General features: G+C 45.6%; 1 protein-coding gene across 1 annotated transcript in view; it reads right to left on the bottom strand.

Annotated features, from left to right (window-relative positions):
* Window positions 1–24,979, bottom strand: part of ATP9A (ATPase phospholipid transporting 9A (putative)) — a 141,198-nt gene that overhangs the window by 34,151 nt on the left and 82,068 nt on the right. The window contains exons 15-17 of the mRNA XM_068565282.1: window positions 10,744–10,905; window positions 2,160–2,252; window positions 871–954 (exon numbers count right to left, since the gene is read on the bottom strand). Coding sequence (XP_068421383.1) covers window positions 871–954; window positions 2,160–2,252; window positions 10,744–10,905 — 339 coding nt within the window. The remainder of the gene's footprint in view (window positions 1–870; window positions 955–2,159; window positions 2,253–10,743; window positions 10,906–24,979) is intronic.

Genomic DNA, 24,979 nt, shown 5'->3' with positions numbered 1-24,979 from the left:
CGAAGTATATGCCTTTAAAATTGAAAGAAAGGTAGAATTTATCAGGGCTAGAACTCTCGTTAAATAAAACTTTACAAAGAACTCAGGCACATAAAAGAGATAGACCCAAGCATGGTTTCTCTGGGTGGAGCAGGACAAGGGCTGCAGAAGCCTTTCCCTCAACCTGGTCTCTCTCCCCTTCAGTCATGTGTAAATACGTTCATTCAGCTTTGTGCCAGGACTGGGGGTACAACAAGGACCCTCCCCTCAAGGAATCATGGGACACAATCCATGGGACGAGATGACAATTAACAAGACATATTGATACTGGAAGCCTTGGCAGTGAAAGTCAAAGATCGAGTTCAAATCCAACATTTTTTACAGCCTAAAAAAATTAGGGCTCCAGGAAGGTTTACAATTTCAAATTTGAAGGTTTCATTTCAAATTTTTCAGAAGGTTTACAATGACTATCCTAAGTGTTGGGGTACAAGGGCAAACCAAACTGATAAAGTCTCTGCTCTCAAAAAGATTTTATTCCAGAAAGAAGCTATCAAAAAGAATGTGAAAATATATACATAAACAAAGTCATTACAGCTGGTGATGAATGCAATGAAGAAAGTTCAACAGGGTGACGACGGGGAGTGATGAGGTGGGGCTGCTTTAGATGGGGGATCCAGGAAGACTTCTCAGAGGAGGCGGCATTTGAGCTGAGACCCAAAGGAAGTGAGGGAGGGGGGCCTTGGAGCTCTGTGAGGGAGGAGAGTACTAGGCAGAGAGAAGAACCTGGTGTGCTCAGAAATGACGTCAGTCTGGCCAGAGCAGAATGAGGGAGGGGGAGATGGGGAGGTGAGTGGGGCTAAAAAGTGAAAGGACAGTCACAGAACCACCTACCTCAAAGTCTTGATACTGCTCCTCTGCTAGAGATTTCTTCGCCACCACAAGCACCCGCAGCCCTTCCCGGGCCATGTTTCCACACTGAAACGCAAACCCCGGTCAAAGGAGAGCCGCGCTAAGGGCTCTGTATGCCTGACTCTCTCTGGGGAGGGCTGGAGGCTGAAGTGGATGCCCCTTCCAAGGGGACAGTGCAGTGGCAAATCAGAACGCTGCTTTCCCCTAAAGCAATCTCTCTCAGCAAACCTTCCAGAGGGGTCTCAAAATTTAAGTCAATGCAGTTAAGATCTCAGAGACTAATCTGGATTTCTGGCTCGCTGGAAAAACTGAACCTCTGACAAGAGCACTTTCCCAAATGACCACAGCCAGTGATACTGAAAGGCGGCTGTTTCCACACAGTCCCATGAAACACAGCTGTCAAGTGAAGAATATTCCAACACGTTCAACGCACGAAGTGTGATGCTGTCAGGAAACACATCCCGGCCCGTTTCATTCACCTGAGTTACCTGCCTGGCCCCTGTCAGCATTGGGGTTTGTTACTCACTAATTGGAAATTATGATATTACTGAACATAAAATGTGAATTCTGCACCTGGAGATGGGAGATGAAACAGAAATGGCCTGATAAGACTGGAGAGTTCCTTCCCTCCCTGCTGCAGCCAATTCCCATATCACAAACTGGGACAAGGCAGCCGGTGACGGGGCCCCACGATGCCCGCCTCCTGGTACCCACACCCTTGTATGTTCACCTGCCCTGAGTGTGCACTGGACCCAGTGCTTTGCTCCTAACAGACAGAATGTGGCAAAGTGAGGGGAGGTCGCTTCCAAGAAGGTCACTTCTCTCTGTTTCATCTCTGTTCCCACGCTTGCTCTCTCGGATGAAGCCAGGACCACGTGTACGCTGCCTTATGGAGAGACCCACATGGCAAGGAACGTGGCTGCCTCCGGCCTAGAGGCACTGAGGAGCTGAATCCTGCTCATGACCACTAAGTGGGCTAGGAAGTGGGTCCTGCCCCAGCTGAGCCTTCAGATGAGACCCCAGCCTCAGGTGACCCCTTGACCAAAGCCTAAGAGACCCTGAGCTGAGGACCCAGCTAAGCTGTGCCTGGACTGCTGATTCGCAGAAACTGTAAGAAATAACACGCGTCCTCCTAAGCTGCTAAGTTTGGGGGTGATTTGTTACGTAGCCCCAGAAAACGCATGCAGGGACCCACCTCACTATTCCATGCAAGGGACAGACTCCAGGGCACGCATCCGAGGCCCCGTTTCCACACCCCACGTCATGCTTACCTCTTCCTCCAGCCAGTCGTTGTACTGCACGATGCCAGCCATGACGACATCCGCTCCCTTCATGTAAAACGTTATCTCCCCAGTCGATTCATCCTAGAGGGGGGGCCGGGAGGAATGAACACCCAAGAGGAACACTTGCGTTCCGCGCCAGTGGCCACTTCCCATGAGAGATGCTGCACAAAGTGTACTCAGTGGACGCCAGTGTTTTCTCACTTGGCCGAAGATGAAAAGTGAGAGGGGAGCCTCACTTTGGGGCAAAGGCCACACAAAACAAGAAAACTCAAAGCATTTGGAAAATCATTAAATGATGAAAGCAAGATCAAAAGGATTGAAGAACTTTGTTTTTGCAGTTATTACTATTCTAACGGGAACGGACTGACCCTCACGCTGTAAGATAATTTTAAATTTATACGCGGGGCTGCCAGTATTGCCAAAACGTGGTCTACCAGAAAGCGTTGGGAAGTAAGATAATTCTCGAGATCAGGGTTTCTCAGCCTTGGCACTGTGCATATTTGGGGCTGGAGAATTCTTTGTCGTGAGGGGGCTGGACTCTGCATTGCACCATCTCCTGCGGCATCCCTAGCCCACTAGATGCCAGCAGCAACCCCCATGGTGACAACCAAAATGTCTCCAGACATTAACAAATGTCCCCCTGGGGGACACATTGCCTCAGTTGAGAGCTACTGCTCTAGACAACGTGGGACCCTTACGTCTACCTGAGGACTCAGCTAGAGAGCAAAGTACCCAGATTTTCAGTTCACACTGACCAGATTTTCTGGGGAGAGGGTGACATCACAGCACAGGCATCAGATGCTTAGACCCGGCAGCAGCTCCCAGCTGTGTGCACCTGGACAAGCTACTTCTTTTCTCTAGAACTCAGTTTCCTCCTCTGTAAAATCAGGATCCTAACAGCCCTTACCGTATAGCTTGCTGGGGCTTAAACGAGATCACCTGCATAGAGCAGGAAGCAAAGGGCCAACATCCACAGAGAACGCTCACCCAGTGTTATTATTCCTGTTGGGGTGACAGTCACTCCTCAAGACCCTCAGCCGCACTGTTTGTAGAAAACAAGGTTTAAGCCGGGGGTCTGAATGGGGGTGGTTTTGCCCCCAGGGGACTTCCGACAATGTCTGGACACATACTTGATTGTCTCAACTGGGAGGTGCTACTGGCATCTAGTGGGTGGAGACCAAGGATGCTGTTAACCGTAGTACAATGCACAGGGCAGTCCCCGCAACAGAGAATCATCCCGCCCCGAATGTCAATGGTGCTGAGGCTGAGAAACCCTGGCTTTAAGGAATGATGGTGAAATCGTCAATGCTTATCCCATGACTCTTTCCTCACAGACCTGCATCACAGGGAGGCTGGAGGCAATGGAGATGGGCAAGGCTAACTGAGCACGGCCATCACCACCTTGTGCCTAAATTCTGCTACCCCAGGAAGCCCTGAATGCATGCCTGTAAGTTCTTCATCGAATAGGAGATAAGTACCCAAGGCCAAATCAGTGGTACAGTTTCATCTACTAAAGTAACTTCTGAATGCCTCTGATCACGGACAATCTTTTAGAACAACATGCTTACTCATAAAAGCACCCATAGGCCACGAACAGGCACCTGCACTTTAAAAGCATTAGAACTGCAGGCTGCTTCTTTGATGGATTGCATCTATGCTTGCTTGTGACTCGGGCCAAAGATAGCCGTGGGGTCTGAACATGAAAGCATCCGAGGTTTCTTCTTCCTTTCGCCTTCACCCAAATGCTGCTATGGGAAATAACGTCCCCCTCCCCAGCTTCCTCTACTCCAGAAGGGGCTCAAGAGGACTCGGACATCTTGTCCAATATAAATACCGTATCGACTGTCTCCTCCCGTTAGTCATTTCCTCCCACCGAGTTCATCACAAGGTTACTTCGTTCCCATATTATGGCAAGATTACGCTGTAAATTTACAGAGATCTGCTGGTTGTGTTGCACTGTTTTGGGGCCTCATCTTTTTCCACTGTGGTCTGACTCTGGCACCTGTTCAAAGGCCTCTTTTATTCAGACAGTGACAAGGATATGATCTATACCAATGATCCGACTTCAGCACGCCAAGGGGGAAGGGTGAGGGGAGGGCAGTGGAACATCTTGTAACACAACAGAAACAAAACTGGCGACAAAGAGACAAACATACAAGCCCCAACGAAACCGGCTTCTCTAACCTCACTGACCTTCTCAGAAGACAGATTCACACAAAGACCAGACCTTGCTTGGTGAGGGTAAGAAGACGCTGAACAGAACCGTCCACGAGCTCACACATGTTTAAGAGGGTTGGTGAGCCAGGTGAGAACAAAACTATTACTGTCAACAGTCATTAAACCAGGTTGAGAAGCATTTTATAACTGAGGGAAAACTTCCTCACATCAGGTAACTGGACAGTTACTTTCAAACAACAGACAGAAAAGATGGACACATTTAGAACAGAGTTTCTCAGCCCTGGCACGATGAACATTTGGGGCTGGAACATTCTTTGATATGAGGCTGTCCTGACCTCTATCCACTAGATGCCAGTGGCACCACCCTCCGAGCTGTAACAACCAAAAATGTCCCCATATGTGTCCCCATGTCCCCTGGGGGCAAGATGGCCCCAGGATGAGAATCACTTCGTGAAAGGAGAACAGTGAGATTCGTGCTAAGTGGAGAGCTAGCTCCACAGCCCTGGGCACGGATTTGCACCCTGCAAAGCCAAAGATAGAGAGGGAGACAGGTCAGAAAACAAAAATATTAGCAAAATAATATGCATCACATTAAAGACAGCCTAACAAAGATGGATGTGCACAGATTCATTGTTAGTAGTGAGAGATGGAAAACAACCTAAGTATCCAAGAAAGGAATATTTGATTAAATAATGCTACATTTTTTTCAGCAAAACACCATGCACACATTAAAATCATAAAAATCATGTTTTAATGATATGAGAACATTTTCACTATACCTATTGTTCAATGGAGGGGGTGGGAGTTTTACAAAGCTTTAGGTGGAGTTTGAAGCCAGTTTTATAAAATTGTGTGTGGCTATTTACACTCATTTATGCTTAGAGAAAAAACTGAAGGGAAATTCCCTGAAAAGGCAAGAGTGGTTGTCTTTGGGTGACGAAAATACAGATGAATGGTTCTGATCCCCTTCTATACATACTTATCTGTTCCGAATGCTGATTTTTTAAAAATATAATCTGGGAAGGGTGGAGTGCTATTGCAAAGTAATGATAGATTTGCCCACCCAGCAGTATCCCATACTCCCAGACACAGATCCCGTTCTTGCTGTGGGAAGATACAGGGGTCACATCTCATAAAATATGACGCATGTCTGGGAATGATAGCCCTTTGCAACTAAAGGAAGGGTGACGCACTCAGCTCACTTATTCTAGAACGGCTGATATCGGGACTATTTGATGATGATTCAACCCTCAAATGACTCCAGCATAGTCCATGGCCCTAGAACTTGGAAAAATAAAGGCTGGAACAAAATAAAAGTAATTCCATAGTAGATAATGACTCTACTTCCCCAGGAAACACCCACCCACAGGATTCATGTGGCTGCTTCCAGGCCATGGATGTTCTTGACATCAGACATGCACTCAAGATACGGTTTAAAAGCCACGGGGCAGGCTAGGTGCAGACCAGTGGGAAAAGCAGCAGCTGCATGGGAGGAAAAGCCCCCATCCCACTCAAAAACTGCCAAGGATATATGTCTGGTAGAGTCTGAAGACTACTGGCATCAGGGACATGAAAATCCCTTAAAATGTGTCGTTCTCAAGACACATTCGTACTGTGTGTCACTGGACCATCAGTACTGCAGCTCACGGAGCTGCTTCTAACTTTTACCTGGAGAAACAGCCTCTTCAATGACTCCCACTTTCCCCACCTCCTGGTGTGTTCACACCCCTGGGTGATCCAGGCCCACCAAAGTGGTGGGCTGGACCCAGGGACCTGCTTCTAATAACAGAATAAGGCAAAAGTGAAGGGAGGTCGGTTCTGAGATGACGTGCCTTCTGTCTTGTTCACACTCTCACAGACTCACTTGGATGAAGCCAGCTGATGCGGGAGCTGGGATGGAGAGGCCTGTGGAGCAGTGGATGAGGGTGGCCTCTGGCCATCAGCTGGTACAGAACTAAGGTCCTCAGCCCAACAGCTGCAAGGAACTGACTCTTGCTGACAACACTGATTTTACCTGGCAGTGAATCCTGCCCCGGCTGAACCTTGGAAGACTGCAGCCTATGAGAGATCCCAAGGCACAGGGCCCGGCGAGGCTGCACCCGGACTCCTTGGCCCCCAGAAATTGTCAGATAACACTTCCTGTTGTTTTAAGCCATCACATGCGGGATAATCTGTCACAACGCCATACGTAATTAACACACTACCTCAACATTACTGTGGGTGCTCTGTGAGCTTTCCCACATCCCTCTCATCACACCCAAACTCCCAGGGCCTGGCGATAAAGAGCATGACCTGGGAGCCAGACAGCCTGGGGTAGAAGCCCAGCTCCACCTTTACTAACTATATGAACTTGGGGAAGTTTCTTCTTCTCCCTATACCTCAATCTTCTCCTCTGTTAAATGCCAACTTCAATGGTATCATGAGAATTACATGAGTTGTTTTATGCAAATCATTTAGAACAGTGACTAGCACCCAATAAGCACCATTTAAATGTTACCTCTGTTATTATTATTGTTCCTAACTCTGTTCCTATTACTAGTGTTGCTAGCACTATTACTAATTACTCCTACTACTAATTCTATTATTACTAATTTACTACAATAGAATCTACAACTCTGACCCCTTAAGGCATGAAACACTTGTGTAGATAGGGTGGAGGGGATCCTCATTTGTTTAAAAAATGCGAGAGCCTTACTCCAAAGATTCTCATGATCTGGGGAAGCATTTTCTCCAGCCAAGCCAAACAATGTGAAGAACCTTTAAGAACACCAGGGAACCATCTCAATACCAAAATAGGACTGGGACCAAAGTAGTCTGCAATTTTTAAAGCTCCTATGGTTAATTCTGATGATCAACCAGGTTTTGTTTGTTTGTTTAGATCTCATTTTATTTATTTTTGGTCATGCTGGGTCTTCGTTGCTGCGCTCAGGCTTTCTCTAGTTGCGGCGAGCGGGGGCTACTCTTAGTTGCCGTGCACGGGCTTCTCACTGTGGTGGCTTCTCTTGTTGAGGAGCACGGGCTCTAGGCACGCTGGCTTCAGTAGTTGTGGCACACGGGCTCAGTAGTTGTGTCACATGGGCTTAGTTGCTCTGCGGCATGTGGGATCTTCCCGGACCAGGGCTCGAACCCGTGTCCCCTGCATTGGCAGGCGGATTCTTATCCACTGCGCCACCAGGGAAGCCCCTATCAGCCAGGTTTAAGAACTACTGAGCAGAGTGGCTTATGAATACAGGGCTTCCAGGCTTCCCAGAATGGAAAGTGTGAGTAAAAGAGCAAACAGGAAAACAAGGTGTTAATTCAGATTGGCAAGATTTTAAAAGTCCGACACTAGCAAGCGTTGGTGAGGATGTAGAAAAACAGTGGAACTAAGATTAGTATAAGCACTTTGGAGAAAAAGTTGAAAATACCTGGTAAAGTTAAAGATGTATATATTCTAGCACCCAGCAAGTCCACCTCTGGGTTTAGTCCACAGAAAAACACGGACATATGTACAGTGGAGACTGCAGCAGACAAGGCTACACACGGCAGCGGTCTTTCTATCAGCAAAAAAAGTGGCAACGACCTAAACGTGTATCAAGAGGGAACGGCAACAGGCGGAAGGAACTGAGGTATATTTGCGCAATGCAATACTACAAGTCAGCTAAGAGAAATAAAGTGGGATTACGTGCATCAACATAAATAAAGCTTTTTTTAAAATGTTAAACAAAAATCAGGATGTGGAATAATAATATATATACTACAATGACACTTTATAGAGAGAATAAAAACATGAAAACCATAATACATATTATTTATACCCAATGTGTCTGATAATAGTATTTTAAAATTCATAGGAGTGATAAACCTGGGGTAGGACTGGAGAGGAAGCGCATCTAGAAAGGGCAGATGGGATTTCAACTGAATGCACAATGTTTTCTTTGTTTAAAAAAAATTTTTAACTATAATACATGCAAAAGTGTGGATCAATACATATAAATTTGAGCAAACAAACTCAAACACAAAAGGGTATCTACTGTACAGTTTCCTTTATATAAAGTTCAAAAAGAGACAAAATCAGTCAGTGGTAGAAATGGGACAGTGGCTACATCCTTGTGGGAAGGAAGGATGCAGTAACCAGAAAGGGGTACGAGGGAGCTGCTGGGGTGATGGTGGGAGGGATTCTGTTCCTTGCTCGGGATGCGAGTTACATTGTGTTAACTTTGTAAACACTTGAGCTGTACACTCATGAAGTTTGCACTTTTCTCTTTGTATGCTGTTCTTCAATAAAAGCTTCAAAAAATATAAAAAGAAAATCTGAAATATTAATGCCAAAATGACGATGTTGAGTGATCATGACACTTTTTTCCAATAACTTTTGTGACTGTATGAACGAAAAGTCATCGAAAATATCTAATTACAATGGTATCAAGACTATTCAATGGGAAAACAATAGTCTCTGCAGCAAACGGTGCTGGGACAACTCTATATCCACAAACAAAATAATGAAGTTAAAACCCCTAACTCACACCATATATGAAAATAACTCAAAATGGATCAATGATCTAAAGAGATAAAACTACAAAAACTTTTAAAAGAAAATATAGGGGTAAATTTTCATGACCTTACGTTTAGCAATGGACTCTTAGATATGACACCAAAGTCAAGAGCAACAGAGGAAAAAAATAAATTGGACTTCATCAAAATTAGTAACTTCTGTGCATCAAAAGAATTTTATCAAGAAAGCAGGAGGGCTTCCCTGGTGGCGCAGTGGTTGAGAATCTGCCTGCCAGTGCAGGGGACACGGGTTCGAGCCCTGGTCTGGGAAGATCCCACATGCCGCAGAGCAACTAGGCCCATGAGCCACAATTACTGAGCCTGTGCGTCTGGAGCCTGTGCTCCGCAACAAGAGAGGCCACGACAGTGAGAGGCCAGCGCACCGCACTGAAGAGTGGCCCCTGCTTGCCGCAACTAGAGAAAGCCCTTGCACAGAAACGAAGACCCAACACAGCCATAAATAAAAATAAATAAACAAACCCCCAAAAAAAGAAAGCAAAAAGACAAGCTACAGAATGAAAGAAAATATTTGTATATCGTATCTCTGATAAGGGTCTAGTATCCAGACTACATAAAGAACTTTTACAACACAACAATAAAAGACTACCCATTTAAAAAGTGGGCAAACGACTTGAACAGACATGTCTCTAGGGAAGAATACAAGTGGTCAATAAGTATATGAAAAGATGCTCAACATCATTAGCTATTAGGGAAATGCAAATCAAAACCACAATGAAATACCACTTCACAGCAACTAGGATGGCTACAATGGAAAAAAAAAAAAAAGGAAAATAGCAAGCACTGATGAGGATATGGAGAAACCAGAAACTTCACACACTGCTGGTAGAATGTATTGGGCTGGCCAAGAAGTTTGTTCAGGTCTGTCTGTAACATCTTACAGAAAAACCTGAACGAACTTTTTGGCCAACCCTATAAACGGTGCAGCATTTTGTAGAAAAGTTTGGTGACTCCTCATAAAGTTAAAAGATAGAATTATCCAGCAATTGGGAAACGGACCCAGCAATTCCACTCCTAGGTATGAACTCAAAAGAACTGAAAACAGATACTCAAATCCTTATACATGAATGTTCATAGCAACACTATTCACAATAGCCAAAAGGTGGAAACAACCCAAATGTCCACTGATGGATGAATGGATAATCAACATGAAATATTACTCAGTCATAAAAAGGAATGAAGTATGTATATGTGCTACAACATGGATGAATCTCTAAAACATTATGCTAAGTGAAAAGAGCCAGATACAGCAGGTCACATATTGTGCGATTCCATTTATATGAAATATCCAGAATAGGTAAATCCTAGAGACAGAAAGGAGACTGGAGGTTTCCAGGGACTACGGGGAGGAAGGTATGGAGAGTGACCGCTTAATGCATACAAGGTTCCCTTTTGCAGTGACGCCAATGTTTCAAAACTTGAGGAAAGTGGTGGATGCAAGACATCGTGAATGTACTAAATGCCAATGAATTACACATTTAAATGATTAATTTATGTCATGTGAATGTCACCCCAATAGAAAATAACATTTAATTAAACGAAAGAGTATACAATGAGAAATGTATTATTACCAAGAAATGCTCAATCTACACTCATTAGACCTTTCACTCTGGAAGTGGGTTAACCAAAGGCTGAGCAGCTATCTGAGATCTGCCCAACTGATCAACTAATTCTCTTTCTTCTGAGGGAATTACATCCTCTTGTTAGTCTGAACGTCAGGCAATAATACAATAAAGAAAAGGGTAAGAAAGAATGTCCAGCCACAGGGACATACACAGCAGACTTAGGCAGGTTTTTTTTTTTTTTTTTAACCATTTTCAATCATAAATAAAAGACAACTCACCCTCACGATGATGCCCATGCGTTTGCTTTCGTAGGTGAAAGGGAAGATCTGCAAGATGGTGAAGTTCAGGATCTGGTCACCAGGGGTCCTCAGCTGCATGGAAGACTGGTCACGGCCCACCAGTGTTAAGCCCACACTTTCGGTCCACTGCACCAGGGCCACCTAAATGTGACAAGGGTCGAAGGTCAGATACACAGCCGAGGATCCTGGTTCACAGGTCAAGCAAATGAACATAAAGGTGGACGGGGGAGCAGAGACAGGTGAGGCTGAGCAGGGCCCGCATCCCTGGGGGAGGTCGTGCTGGCCGGTGACAGCCCGGCACCCACCCCTCTAGGCCTGCGGGGGCTCCGCGCTCACAGCTGCCGCCTCTTCTGGGCCCTAAAGCAGGCCACGTGTGCGCCAGAGCCATGGCAGAGAGAACCACACAGGCTCAAGGGTGATCAGCACAAGCAGAGATCACGTCTGGAAGGAGCTACACCAGGCAAACCACAAATACGGGGAAGCCAGGAGCACGACGCCGGGGTGGGGCGACTCACCTCCAAGGCTCCCCGTTAAACCTCACACACACTCAACCGGGAGGGGATCTACCGCAGTTCTCGACTGGGCAGCTCTGCCCCCCAAGGGGCACATGGCAACGTCTGGGGACGGTTTTGGTTGTCACAACTGAGGAGGGGGGTGGATATTTTCTACTGGCATCTCGTGGGTGGAGGCCAGGGATTCTGCTAAACATCCTACAACACACAGGACGGCCCCCATGACAGAATCACCCCACCCCACGTGGCAGTACTGACAGGGGGAGAACGCTGGTCTGTACAGATGAGGAAACTGAGGCTTGCGGAAGCTCATTAAGTTGCCTGAGGTGATGTTCCGGGGCAACGGCCAGCTAGGCAGGAACCTGGATCTGCCTGGTGCACAAACAGCCAAGCCCCCCACCATCCGCTACACTTCCTAGGGCCACGGTTCTGTCACCAGCTGGAGCCTTCTCACAGCCCGAGCAAGGCTTGCTTCACTTCCAGCCAAAGGCATGGAGGACGCAAATTCCAAGACAGGGGCCAGACCAGCGGAAACTGCGGCAGGCAGGAGCCAGTGCCCCCCGTGAAGAAGGCTGCCCCGCGGGAATGTGGACCCAGGGTGGCCAGAGCTTCCAGTTTCTCAAGAAAAACCAGAAATCTGACCTTGTCCCTGAGATCTCTAACTTTTCAATGAAAGCCACTAAGCTGCATGTTTTGAACGCCCATGAAGAAAATAAAACACGTCTACAGATGAGTCTGGTCTGGGGTCTTCAGGGAAAGAAGGAAATAGAAGTGGAAAAGGCGGGGACAGAGGGGGGAGCTGGGGAGGGGAGACCACCAAGCCCTCACCGCCACTGCCACAGGAAGGGGGACGCGCAGGAGGTGGGGGAGACAGGGGTAAGTACGAAGAGCCTACAGCGTACGAACCACAAGGTCATCGTGTTTACTTGTCAGCACAGCCCATGGAGGCAGGAAGTACCAAGCAGCTCTACCCGACGGACGAAGAAACAGACTCAGAGAGGTCAGCTGAGCTGTGCTCGGCAGGCAGCTACCATGGGCTGAGATGAGATCGAACCCTGTGTCTAGCTAGCCCAAGTAGCCCAAGGGAAAGTGCCAATCCCGGGCCATCCAAATGCCTGTTCTCTAAACACGGGTGCACACACATCGGTGCAGCCTTAGTGGGTGTGCCCGGTCACCCCTGACTCACTGTCACCGTTAGAAAGTTCACGGGGGGCGTGGTAGGCACAGTAACAGCCCCCAAAGGTGCCCACCTCCTAATCCCCACTGACCTCCACCTCCAAAAGAAAGGGCTGATCAAGTTTGGTTTTTTTTGTTTGTTTGTTTTGCTATTAACCTGCATAAGTCTTTGGAAACTCATTCATATATATAGTTGTTTCATCTAATCACTCTGAATTTCAATACGGCCTGTCCTATCTGCTAACAATCTTCTTTCCAAGTTTAAAATGAACAAATCAATAAACACTGATATAAATTTAAAAATCCCATCCATATATATATTAAAAACCTTGGGTACATGCACTAAAATGCTTATAGGATGATACACATGAAGAGAAATTACTTCACTCTTCTCTCTATATACTACTGAAATATTTTAGTGTGTACACGCATTCCTTTTATTTTTAATATTTTTAATTTTAATTAAGTAAATAAATATCCCAACACAATACCAGATTATTACAAATACAGAGGCATACACAAACCCGGAAAGCTTGACTAAATTTACATCCTCCTTTATATACCAGTTTAGTAACAAAGAAAAAGGAAATTCTTCTTCGGATGCTTTCCAACACGACTGCTAGGGAAAAGATTTTTTCATCCTTGCTTTTAAACAGCTGTTGTTTCACCCCTTAAAAACGTATTTAATTGCTCTGAAAAGATGTGAAGAGTCTGTGATACTGGGCTTCAAGGAGATACACTAATTCCCCCAAAGCCTGTTCTTAACTTCAATCAAGAAAGGATCTGAAACTCCAGAACGGGAAGTAGCTTTCAGGGCCGTAGAGGCAGTTCTGGCCTTGGCCAGCCTGGGTCCCCCTGCTGCGGACCCCACAGGACTGTGCTGGAGGGAAAGTTGAACCATGAATCTGAAATGATCAACAGTGACAAGTGTTCCCGGGGAAGCATGAATTACAGCTGAATGGAAACATCTTCTAACTGTGCTTTCTTCTACAGCAAACCCCTCGAGGGAGTTAAGGAACCTACTTTGACTGTGCTGGTTGCCCCGCCTCCCATCTCCCACCCCTTGGGTCCAAGGTCCTAATCAAAACCTCACAGGTCCCCTTGGGGGCTGATTCCAACAGGATATGAGCCCTGCAGGGGAGCCTTTCTTTCTCACCTTACACTCCCTTATTCCGACTTTAACATTAAGTCAGCTTTAATTTAAAGCTGCTTTCTACCAGAACATATAAAATCCCCCAGGTCCTACTGAGAAGAGAGCAGTTTAGAACTGCGGAGCTCACTAACCCTTCTCAACAGCAGCGGGGACAAACATTTCAGCGGTCAGGTGGGACGACTCCATGCCTTCCTAAAACAAGATGATGTAAATGAGGCTACTTCTGCTAGAGAGTCTGAGCTTCAATTCAAAATAATCATCCTGTATTGCCAAATCAGAAAGGATTTCAGGGTCTTTTTTTTTTTTCTTTCGGCCGCACTACGCGGCACGTGGGATCTTAGTTCCCTGACCAGGGATCAAACCCGCAACCCTCTGTAGTGGAAGCATGGAGTCTTAACCACTGGACCGCCAGGGAAGTCCCAATCTCAGGGTCTTGAGTCTCGCTGTCCTTAACAGCTGGAGCTGGGGTCTCAGGGGGCCTCGGGTCAGACTATCTGGAGGTCAGAAGAGCAGCAGGAAAAGGAATCTCGTAAGGTAAATGAATGAACAAATCAATGAGAGGCAAAAGCGAATGCTGGAAACCAAGAAAGGGCCAGAGCGGGGGATCTGGGCTCCACGAGTCAGCTGTGTGGCTGGTTTGGGTCAGGAAATTAAAAAAACAGAGGCTCCTACTCCACCCTTCCACCTCCAAAAAAAAAAAGCCTATCTGAAGAATTCTTGTCAGAGCTGTCTGTCCATGAAAGGGCTTTTTCATCATTTGTTGGTCGGCAATGAACCGCCCACTGTGACAAGCTTTAATAATCTTCCCTTTGTACCTGGGAATGTGTGCTTGGGAATTACGCCAGACAGGCTAAAGAGCCTTGAATTCCTGTCAAAAGCAGGATGCATATGAAATATAAGAACATGCATGAATCTGCTATCTGATTAAAACAGTTCTTTGGGGGCATTCAATCAGATAAACACCCAGGCTTACAAAGAATGGCCAGTCTGCCCGAAGCCAGCCTTTCAAGCTTATAAATATCCACAGACCTAGGTATTTTTTACTTTATTAAGAAATAGGTTCCAAAATGTGCCACATGGTGGTTGCAGGTTTGAATGCCAACAGGAGCAGGGCAGGCAGTGGACAGGGGCAGGGCCGGCCACCCAGGGACAGGGTTTGGGGGAGGGGGCTAACTGCTGCCAGGTAGAAACTGGGCCCAGTCTTTCCAGATCTGATCTTTCTCAGGAGAAGCTGATTTTTATAGAACACTGACTGATTTTTAAATATTGCTGTTTTTCTTTTAAACACAGCATGGAGCAAACAAAACACAGCCTGCTACTTTTAAGAATCAGTGGACAGGGCTTCCCTGGTGGCGCAGTGGTTGAGAATCTGCCTGCCAATGCAGGGGACACGGGTTCGAGCCCTGGTCTGGGAAGATCCCACATGCCGTGGAGCAACTAGGCCCGTGAGCCACAACTACTGAGCCTGCGCGTCTGGAGCCTGTGCACCGCAACAAGAGAGGCCGCGACAGTGAGAGGCCCGCGCACCGCGATGAAGAGTGGCCCCCACTTGCCGCAACTAGAGAAAGCCCTCGCACAGAAACGAAGACCCAACACAGCCATAAATAAATAAATAAACAAACAAACAAACCAACAAACCCAAAGTTTAAAAAAAAAAAAAAAATCAGTGGACAACGTGGTAGAATAAAAGGCCACTCCCTGATCCAAATTTCCTGATCCTATACTTGAAATTCAGCCTCTTATGACTTAACTCTGATAAAAACAAGTATTTGAAAAGGAAGAATGGCATCATCTCCACAAAAATTTAGCCACTTAGAAACGACTATTTACTTAAGTCCATTCTGGACCAATACTAATGTGATATGGGGGACAGGACTTTTGCATGTATGGCCACGGATGAGCTAATACCAAGGAAGCCTCATTTGACAGTTTTCTACAGTGTCCCAAAAATCCCATAGTCCTGCCTTACACAGGACCCCTATCTTCTGAGCAACCAAAATCTTATTTCAAATTTCTACCCCAGGGCTTCCCTGGTGGTGCAGTGGTTGAGAGTCTGCCTGCCAACGCAGGGGACGCGGGTTCGAACCCTGGTCTGGGAAGATCCCACATGCCGCGGAGCAACTGGGCCCGTGAGCCACAACTGCTGAGCCTGCGCGTCTGGAGCCTGTGCTCCACAACAGGAGAGGCCGCGATAGTGAAGAGGCCCGCGCACCGCGATGAAGAGTGGCCCCCGCTTGCCGCAACTAGAGAAAGCCCTCGCACAGAAACGAAGACCCAACACAGCCATAAATAAATAAAAATAAATAAATTTAAAAAAAAAAAAAAAAAAAAAAAAAAAAATTTCTACCCCAGTGGTTAATACATAACATTGATGGAGGATTTTTTCCTTAAGTTCCCGACCGCTGTTCTTTGACCTCACCCTCAGGTCCAAGGGCCTGGCAACGTGATGGTGGAGCCCCACCAGCCTCCTATATCTCTCTGGGTCGACACTCCACACTCCATCGTGCACACATCTGAATGCTGGCATTGTCCGAGGCCTGGAGCTGAGGCTCAGACACGAGGAGGCATTCAGGGGACCGACAGGGATGTGGTTATGGAGGAAAAAAAACCCCAAGGCTGCAAAGGGACGGGAGATTACCGGCCCCCCCTCAAGGCCACAGGCTTACCTTTCCCCAACGGTTTTTATCCTCACTCTTTGCAACAGGGTTAAGAAATGCAAAATGAGACAACTGGGACCTTTCATGCATGCGGAGAGATGTACAGAGAGATTGAATACGCGAGGCTCTCCATCATGACATTATTTATGACAGCCACAAGTGGGGGACCACCTAAATGTTACACTTGGGAGACAGAGAAAATAATCTGTGGTGTATCTAAGCAGCAGAATATAGAGCAGCCACTAAGAATATTCTTAACCATAGATAGTTACCGGAAAGGGATAATGCAAGGGAACAAATCAAGGTCATCGAACATATATTGTATATATACAGAAGAGAAATAGGTAGGAAAAACACCAAAACATTTTTGGCTTTTTTTTCCTGTAATTTTTTTTCTTTTTCTATAACAAGCTAATGTTACTCTTATAATTAGTGAGGGGGTGAAACTAAAAATAAAATCTGCTTCTAGATTAGCTGTACCTTCACTGTATACCCCTTTTTCTTATATCACCCCTGTCTGCATTACTCCTAGCTTCTGACATTCTAATGGATGCAGGAATGCTCTCCACCTACAGACTCTGATGTCTGGAGGAGACACCCACTCGCTCTTCGCCCATCTCTCACGGCCACTTGCAAGGGGGCCATTTCAAGGTTACTGTGGATCAGAGGAGAAACACATCCTTTTTGGTTTTCCCTTCTAAGGGTCGGATCCTGAAGAGATGGACGGTGAAGACAAGACACTCAGAAGGTAGGCTTCTGGGGTCTGGCAGAAGACAGTTATTATCACCAAGCTTGGAAGCTTATAAGATGAGAAAAGAGGGAAGGGACACACACAAAAGGTGCCACTGAGTTTTGGAGATCCCAGACACAACACTGGCTCAGTGCAGGTGTCCCAAGGGGACCGGAGTAGGTAAAAATAATTGGACACTCTGGAACTTCACCCAGTCTCCGCCCTGAGCTCCCCAAACGCAAGTGCTTCACTCTCTGCAACACTTGTGAGTTGACAAAGCACTTTCAAACCATCATGCCATGGGTAGGGACGTGGTCCTGTGGGGTTATGAGCCCCACCTCTGGACATGGGCTGCCGGTTTTAATCTCGCCAGCCGTGTGACCTTGGGAATATTCCTTAGCCAATCTATACCTCATTTGCAAACAGCACGATCACAGTAATTCTGGGTGGTAAGGGATGCCCATAACGCAGTGCCTGGCACAGAGCAGATATGCAACAGGTGACCCCTTCTTACCACTGGCAGCATCACCGCTACCCTCACTGCTCCGTCTCTTCTCTAAGGGCCATGAGCTCCGTGTGATGTATCAGTCCCTCTTTACCTACGAGGAGGCTGAGTGCAGCTTAAAATCACACCGCTAATCAAGTCCGCCCTGGCAGTGACACACGACCCGCAGCTGCACTGCGGGGTAAGGAGGGGTAGTGCGACGCCCCCATCTTTCAGAAGAATCAGTGGAAATGAAGGTCTTGAAATGCCATTGCGAGACGACAGAACACACAGCAAGCCAACTTTTTAGCAAAACTCAGCTAATGCCCCACACAGCGACACCACACACACGGACGTGCTTTAGAAGGATGAGTAACGGAAAGCAAGGTGCAAAACTGTATCTATAATTTACAACTGTGCTCTTAAATTTTTAAAATAGGTTAATAATTAAAGGGTGAGGAAAATTCTAACATATGCAAAGAATTATCTCTGCGAAGGTACTCAGATATTGAGAACAGTGGGCAGCTCCGAGGCAGAGGTCAGGGGAGGGGCCCCGTGTAGAGACTGTGAGAAAGGAAGGGGCGGGGCGCCTCAGGGGAAGATGGAGATAGACTTCTCGCTCTGCGCCCTGAGCAGGGGTGGCCACACAGAACATTCTACACATTACCCAGAACTTGTAACTAAGGGCCCTGAAATCACTGAGGTACTCAAGGCACAGCCACATACAGCAGGCCACTTCCATTCACACTCACACACGCACACACACACCTATGCACATCCACAAGCCACACACGCTCAAACAGCAGCTGTGCACACATCACGTGCACATGTGTTCACACTCACACTCGTGCACATATGTACACGTGCCCACACGTGCACGCACACATAAACCCTACAGGACCATGAAAACCATCTGGCTTTCTCAAGGATGTGACTTAACCCACTTCACCCTCCTTCCTTCCTTGTACTATAGTGTGATTCTGTGCCAGAGAAACATACAACTGTAATTCTACATATATGCCCACATTTAGGAAAAATCTGGGTAACTCTACACCCGAACATAAACAGCGGTTATCACTACGTAGTGAGAATTACAGGTTATGTTTATCAACTTCTTTAGACAAATGAACGAGTCCCAGGGTGGATTCCATCTGCTCGGAGAAGAGCACTTCCTTGACCACTCACACCAAGAAGGACACGTTAAAAGTTGTATCACACGGGTTCGAGCCCTGGTCTGGGAAGATCCCACATGCCGCAGAGCAACTAGGCCCGTGAGCCACAACTACTGAGCCTGCGCGTCTGGAGCCTGTGCTCTGCAATAAGAGAGGCCGCGACAGTGAGAGGCCCGCGCACCGCGATGAGGAGTGGACCCCGCTTGCCACAACTAGAGAAAGCCCTTGCACAGAAACGAAGACCCAACACAGCCAAAAATAAATAAATAAATAAAAAAAAAAAAAAAAAAAAAGTTGTACCACAGTGACCCCCCTCCACTGCACCCCACCTCCAACACTGCCAAGTATCCTGCAGACGATGGGATGCTGTCAGGGCTGAAGCCTGCTCGCCCGAGCATCTTAGGACCACTTCTCTCCGGCCAGATTACATCTGTCTCATTTCCCCTGGGAGTTTACTGTACGGGCCGGGGGTCGGGGGGTGGGGGCAGTGCCCCCCAGGCTGTAATCAATAGCTGAATAAAGACACTTCAAGGCTTCCCAGGCGGAATGTGCACAGGAAACAAATTTAGGAAATCCTGCTTTCTGTTACAGGAAATGAATCCTAGGCCAACTGGTAGAAATTACTCCAGGAGCTCCAAAGTAAAGAGGATACTGGCTTCTGTATGTATTCCATCAACTGACCTTGCCCGCACCAGCCAGGTTTTATTGATATAGAATTTCAAAGGTAGGATTCTAGACCCAGCCACTCCTACGTGGAATCCCACAGGGATCTGGAAACAGTACAGCTTTCTGAAAGATTTCACTGGAACTAGATTTAACCTATTTTCTGTCAGACGGTATACTTACATAAACAGATTTATATTTTGAGGTATGCACCTTTTGAAGTAGTTTAAAAAGCTGGTGAGTAAAATATTAACAGTGGTTAGTAGGATTATGGTTTACTTTTTTTTCTTCTCTACATTTTCATATCTTCCATCATAAACATGAAATGACTGTGTAATAAAAAAAAATAATAAAGCTGTGGGGAAAAGGAAACCAAGAAAGTAACACCGACCTCTGTGAAGACACCAAAGACCAAAAGAAAATACCTTTTTTTAAAGGTATCTTAGAAAAACAAAACAAATCTGAATCCAAAGGCAATTAATGGACAGCAGAGATAAAGGGCTCTTCTCTTTAACAAAAAGGAGCTGAAAAGCACAAAGCATTCCATGGAAGATTTACCTTCATGGAAAAATCTTTGCACAGCCCTAAAACAAATATATCAAAGTTCAGTGGGAACCAGGGGTGTGGGACAGGCATTAAAGACCGTCACATATGCATGTCAAAAGCCAATCGGAGCCCAGAGGCACAAGTGCTGATCAGATCACCAACATTTAATTTAAATTCTATCAAATACCCACAAGCTACTGGTCCCCAGTCCATAACTACCAAGAATCTGGTCCTTTCTCACACGGACCATTCAATGGTGTCATCCTCCCATTCCCAAACGGAAAAGCAAGATCAAGCAGACTAACCCTGGTCAAGACACGGTGACAAATATGACAAGCTTTTGGTTCCAGGGCACAAGTCTCAGTAGGCTCATCCATACCTATCCCCCACCTCTCCCTTCTCTCTGCACACAATTCCCATCTCAGAATCTGGCCAAGGGTTACCAAATTTTTCACCCCTAAAAAGCCTGGTTCAAATATCAATGGTCACGGATGAACTGGGCTTCACAGCTTGAGCTCTTCCACAAACACCAAGCAGATGAGAAGGAGTCGTCTCTCCCAGGGGACACATTCCATTGCCCCAGAAAAGGAGGAAGAAGAGACTGGGCAGGGAAAGACACACCCAAGTGTCCTGCCATTTCTGATCTTTGGAAAAGATTCTTATTGGGCCACCCTCCCCCTGCCCGCATGATCACATCAACCACTGGTTCACGGATATTCTCAGATGAGTCCAGACCTCCAAAACACTTCACGTACCAGAGAAGCCCCTCCCTCCTTCTTAAAACGAACAAAAATCATCATCATCTTCATCATCATAAATGGGAGTCCTTGCAACATTTGGTGGAAGAGTAAAATGGTTAAAAAAAAAAAAAAATCCCGGGAAGCACTCCGGTAATTTACGTCATGAGCCTTAAACATACTCATTCAGTTTGACCCACAGGATTTACTGACCACATACTAAGGGCCTCACAACACCCTCCTGTGGGTCCCATGTCACAGACACACAGTGAGGATAAGGAACCCGCTCAGGTGTGGAGCTGGGAACCCAAGATTCACGCGCTCAACTGTCTCACTCCTGCCGCCCCAAGGGGTGTGGGCTGCTGCCTTGTTTAACGTAGACTCCACAGTGCCTGGCCCATGGGAGGCACTCAAAAATACCTGGTGAAATTAATGAACCCCGTCACACCATTTCTAGAAATAGCAAGTGTAAGGATACTGGCTGCAAATGTTTATAAATACTGTTGCTCAAAAATAGAAATAACCTAAATTCCAATAATATGAGGACAGTTGAAGATATTAGGGTCCATACCGTAGGCAGTGAATCTGAAAAACTGTGTTTTAATAATGTTCAAGAAAATTGAGAAACAGGTATGATAAAATATTAGTGAAAAAAGAACTAATATAGGCAAAACGCATAACTATATTAAAATGCTCATTTTTTTAAGAAAAAAATACATGAAAACCTAGTGGAGAGGCTATATATCAAATTAATAAAAATTGATATTTAGTGGTTTCTGAAAAATGGGTTTAGTAAAAGGATTAAGAGTTTGGGCTCTGAAAACAAACTCCCTGGGTTAAAGCCCTGACCCTGTCACTTAGGGGACTGGTGTTGTAACGTAAGTTAGCCACAGGAAACGGCAACTTTACCAGGAGGAAACCTGGGAGACACCACCTTAGCCAAGAAACCTAAGTTAGCATCTCCGAGACCCAGACACGCCAACATCATGCGTCTCTGGATACCCTGCACTGAGGACAGTGCCAGAAATGCATAACCTGAGTCAACATCATAAGAAAATGTCAGACAAATACAAACTGAGGGACATTCTACAAAACAGATAACCTGTATTCTTCAACAGAGTCAAGGCTGTGACGGTCAAGGAAAGCTGAGGAACTGTTCCAGGTTAAAAGAAACGCCAGATGGTCCAGTGGTTATGACTCCGAGCTTCCACTGCAGGGGGACATGGGTTTGACCCCTGGTTGGGGAACTAAGATCCCACATACTGCACGGCTTGGCCAAAAAGAAAACATAAATTAAAAAAATAAAAATAGGGGCTTCCCTGGTGGTGCAGTGGTTGGGAGTCTGCCTGCCGGTGCAGGGGACGCGGGTTCGGGCCCTGGTCTGGGAGGATCCCGCATGCCGCGGAGCGGCTAGGCCCGTGAGCCACAATTGCTGAGCCTGCGCGTCTGGAGCCTGTGCTCCGCGGCAGGAGAGGCTGTGGCGGTGGGGGGCCCGTGCACCGCGATGGAGAGTGGCCCCCGCTCGCTCCAACTGGAGGGGGCCCTCGCACAGAGACGGGGACCCAGCACAGCCAAAAATAAAGAAATAAATTTAAAAAAAAAAAATAAAAATAAATAAATAAATAAATAAAAGAGACACCAGAGGCGGTACAACTGAATATGGTGTATACTCCTGGATTGGTTACTGATCTGGGGAAAATATTTTTTTCGTTTTTTGTAAAAAAAAAAGTGAGTGGGACAGTTGATGCAATTTTAATAAGGTCTGCAAGTTAGATAACAGTACTGTATCAATGTTAACTTCCTGATTCTGATAAATGTCCTTGTTTTGTAGGGAGATATTTAGGAAAGTATTTTTAGGAAATATTTAGGCATAAAAGGGGATCATGCCTGAAGCTTACTCTTCAAAGGTAAAGAAAAAGCAAAGGCAGAAAAGTGTTCACATTTGAAGAATCTGAGTAAAGTTTTGGTAAAGGGGACTTCTTTGTGTTAATTTTACAGCTTTTCCAAAAATCTGAAAGTATTTCAAAATTAAAAAGTCTAAACAAAAAAAATCCAGGGAAGATATAAAAATGTAATGTACAGCACAGGGAATATAGCCAATATTTTATAATAACTTTACATGGAGTATAATCTCTAAAAATATCAAATCACTCTGCTGTACTCCTGAAACTAATATAATATTGTAAATCAACTATACTTCAATTAAAAAATAATAAGAGAAAAGAAAAGCCACTACACTTTGAACTCTTAAAAAAAGAAAAAAAAACCTAGGAACTTCAGGCTAAATATTTAATCTCTCTGTCCTTGACTTTTCTCTTCTGAAAATGGGGATAATCATAGTACCGTTTAGTTGCTGGGAAGATTTAATGAATAATATGCAGTACGTCAAATGGGACCTGATGTGTACCAAATACTGAAGGGACGTTACCTATTGCTATCTTTTATGAGTGAAGTTGCAAATAACCCACTTCCCTCTTTATATTCTTCTGAAATTTCCAAATTTTCCGCACTACAAAAAATTGTTTCCATAATCAGAGTAAAAGTTTTTTTTAAGGACAGAAAAAAGAAAGGAAGGAAGGAAGGAAGGAAGGAGGACTGGAAAGAAAAAACAAAGAAAATGTTAACAGACTGGTAAAACACGGACTGTGTCTTAACTACACTCAAGTCAGGGGGCAAAGGATATGATACCATTTTCATGCTGGGCAAGGGAGTTCTCTGCCTACACCTACACAGAAGACGTTCCTATCATATGGCACCCTAAGAGAAAGAGCAGTTAGGGGCTTCTTACAGAAAACACTACACAGGCAACTGTATTACCAGGTCCTATGCTCTTGAACACGGAATTAAATGAATCCTTTCAGCTTTAGCAAGAGTTGATGCTTAGATAAAAAAATACGTGGCTTACTAGACTTCATCAAAAATTTAAAACTTCCACGTTTCAAAGGACACCATCAAGAACATAAAAGGTAGAATGGGAGAAAATATTTGGAAATCATGTATCTGATAGGAGGCTTTTATCTCAAATACATAAAGAACTCTTACAACTCAATAACAAAAAGACACATAACACAATTAAAAGTGGGCAGAGGACCTGGATAGACATCTCTCCAAGGAAGATACATAAAGGGCCCAATAAGCACATAAAAAGATGCTCAGCGTTATCAACATTATTAACCTTTGGTATCAGAAACACAAATCAAAACCACAATGAGATTTCACTTCACACTCACTAGATCGGCGAGAATCAAAAGGAGGGACGGTGACAAGTGTCGGCTAAGATGCAGAGAAACTGGAACCCTCGTACCTTGCAGGCGGGAATTTAAAACGGTGCAGCCACTTTAGAAAACAGTGCGGCAGTTTCTCAAAAGGCTAAACGTAAATTTAACATGACCCAGCAATCCCTCTCCTATACGTACACCGAGAGAAATGAACACATATGTCTGCGCAAAAACCTGGACACATGTTCATAGCATAATAGCCCCCCCAAAGAAAATACACATATATATTATATACATAGAAAATATATAAACAGTTCAAATGTTCATCAACCAAAGAATGGATAAACAAAACACAGTATTATCCATTCAATGGAATATTGTTCATCCATAAAAAGGCATGAAGTATTGATACATGCTACTACATGGATGAATCTTGAAAATACATGCTAAGTGAAAGAAGTGAGACACAAAATGTGTTTATGTTTCCATTTGTATGAAATGTCCAGAATAGGCAAATCTACAGAGATAGAAAGTAGGTCAGTGAGGCTTCCCTGGTGGCGCAGTGCTTGAGACTCTGCCTGCTAATGCAGGGGACACGGGTTCGAGCCCTGGTCTGGGAAGATCCCACATGCCGCGGAGCGACTAGGCCCGTGAGCCACAACTACTGAGCCTGCGCGTCTGGAGCCTGTGCTCCGCAACAAGAGAGGCCGCGATAGTGAGAGGCCCGCGCACCGCGATGAAGAGTGGCCCCCACTTGCCACAAGTAGAGAAAGCCCTCGCACAGAAACGAAGACCCAACACAGCCAAAAATAAATAATTAATTAAATTAAAAAAAAAAAAGTAAATACGTGGGATGCAAAAAAAATTGCAAAAAAAAGAAAAAAAACAGAAAGTAGGTCAGTGGTTGCCAAGGGCTGGAGGGAGGGAGGGAGGGTGGGAGTCTATGGGAATACAGGCACGGAGTGCTTCCTTTTGGGTTGACAAAAACGTCACAAAAATCGATTCTAAAATTGACTGTGGTAATGGTTGCATAACTCCATGAATATACTATTTAAAAAAACCGGGCTTCCCTGGTGGCGCAGTGGTTGAGAATCCGCCTGCCAGTGCAGGGGACACGGCTTCGAGCCCTGGTCTGGGAAGATCCCACATGCCACGGAGCGACTAGGC

Source organism: Eschrichtius robustus, chromosome 16 (assembly GCF_028021215.1).
Source record: "Eschrichtius robustus isolate mEscRob2 chromosome 16, mEscRob2.pri, whole genome shotgun sequence".
NCBI classification, from domain to species: domain Eukaryota; kingdom Metazoa; phylum Chordata; class Mammalia; order Artiodactyla; family Eschrichtiidae; genus Eschrichtius; species Eschrichtius robustus.
This window is presented reverse-complemented; position numbering and strand designations above follow the sequence as displayed.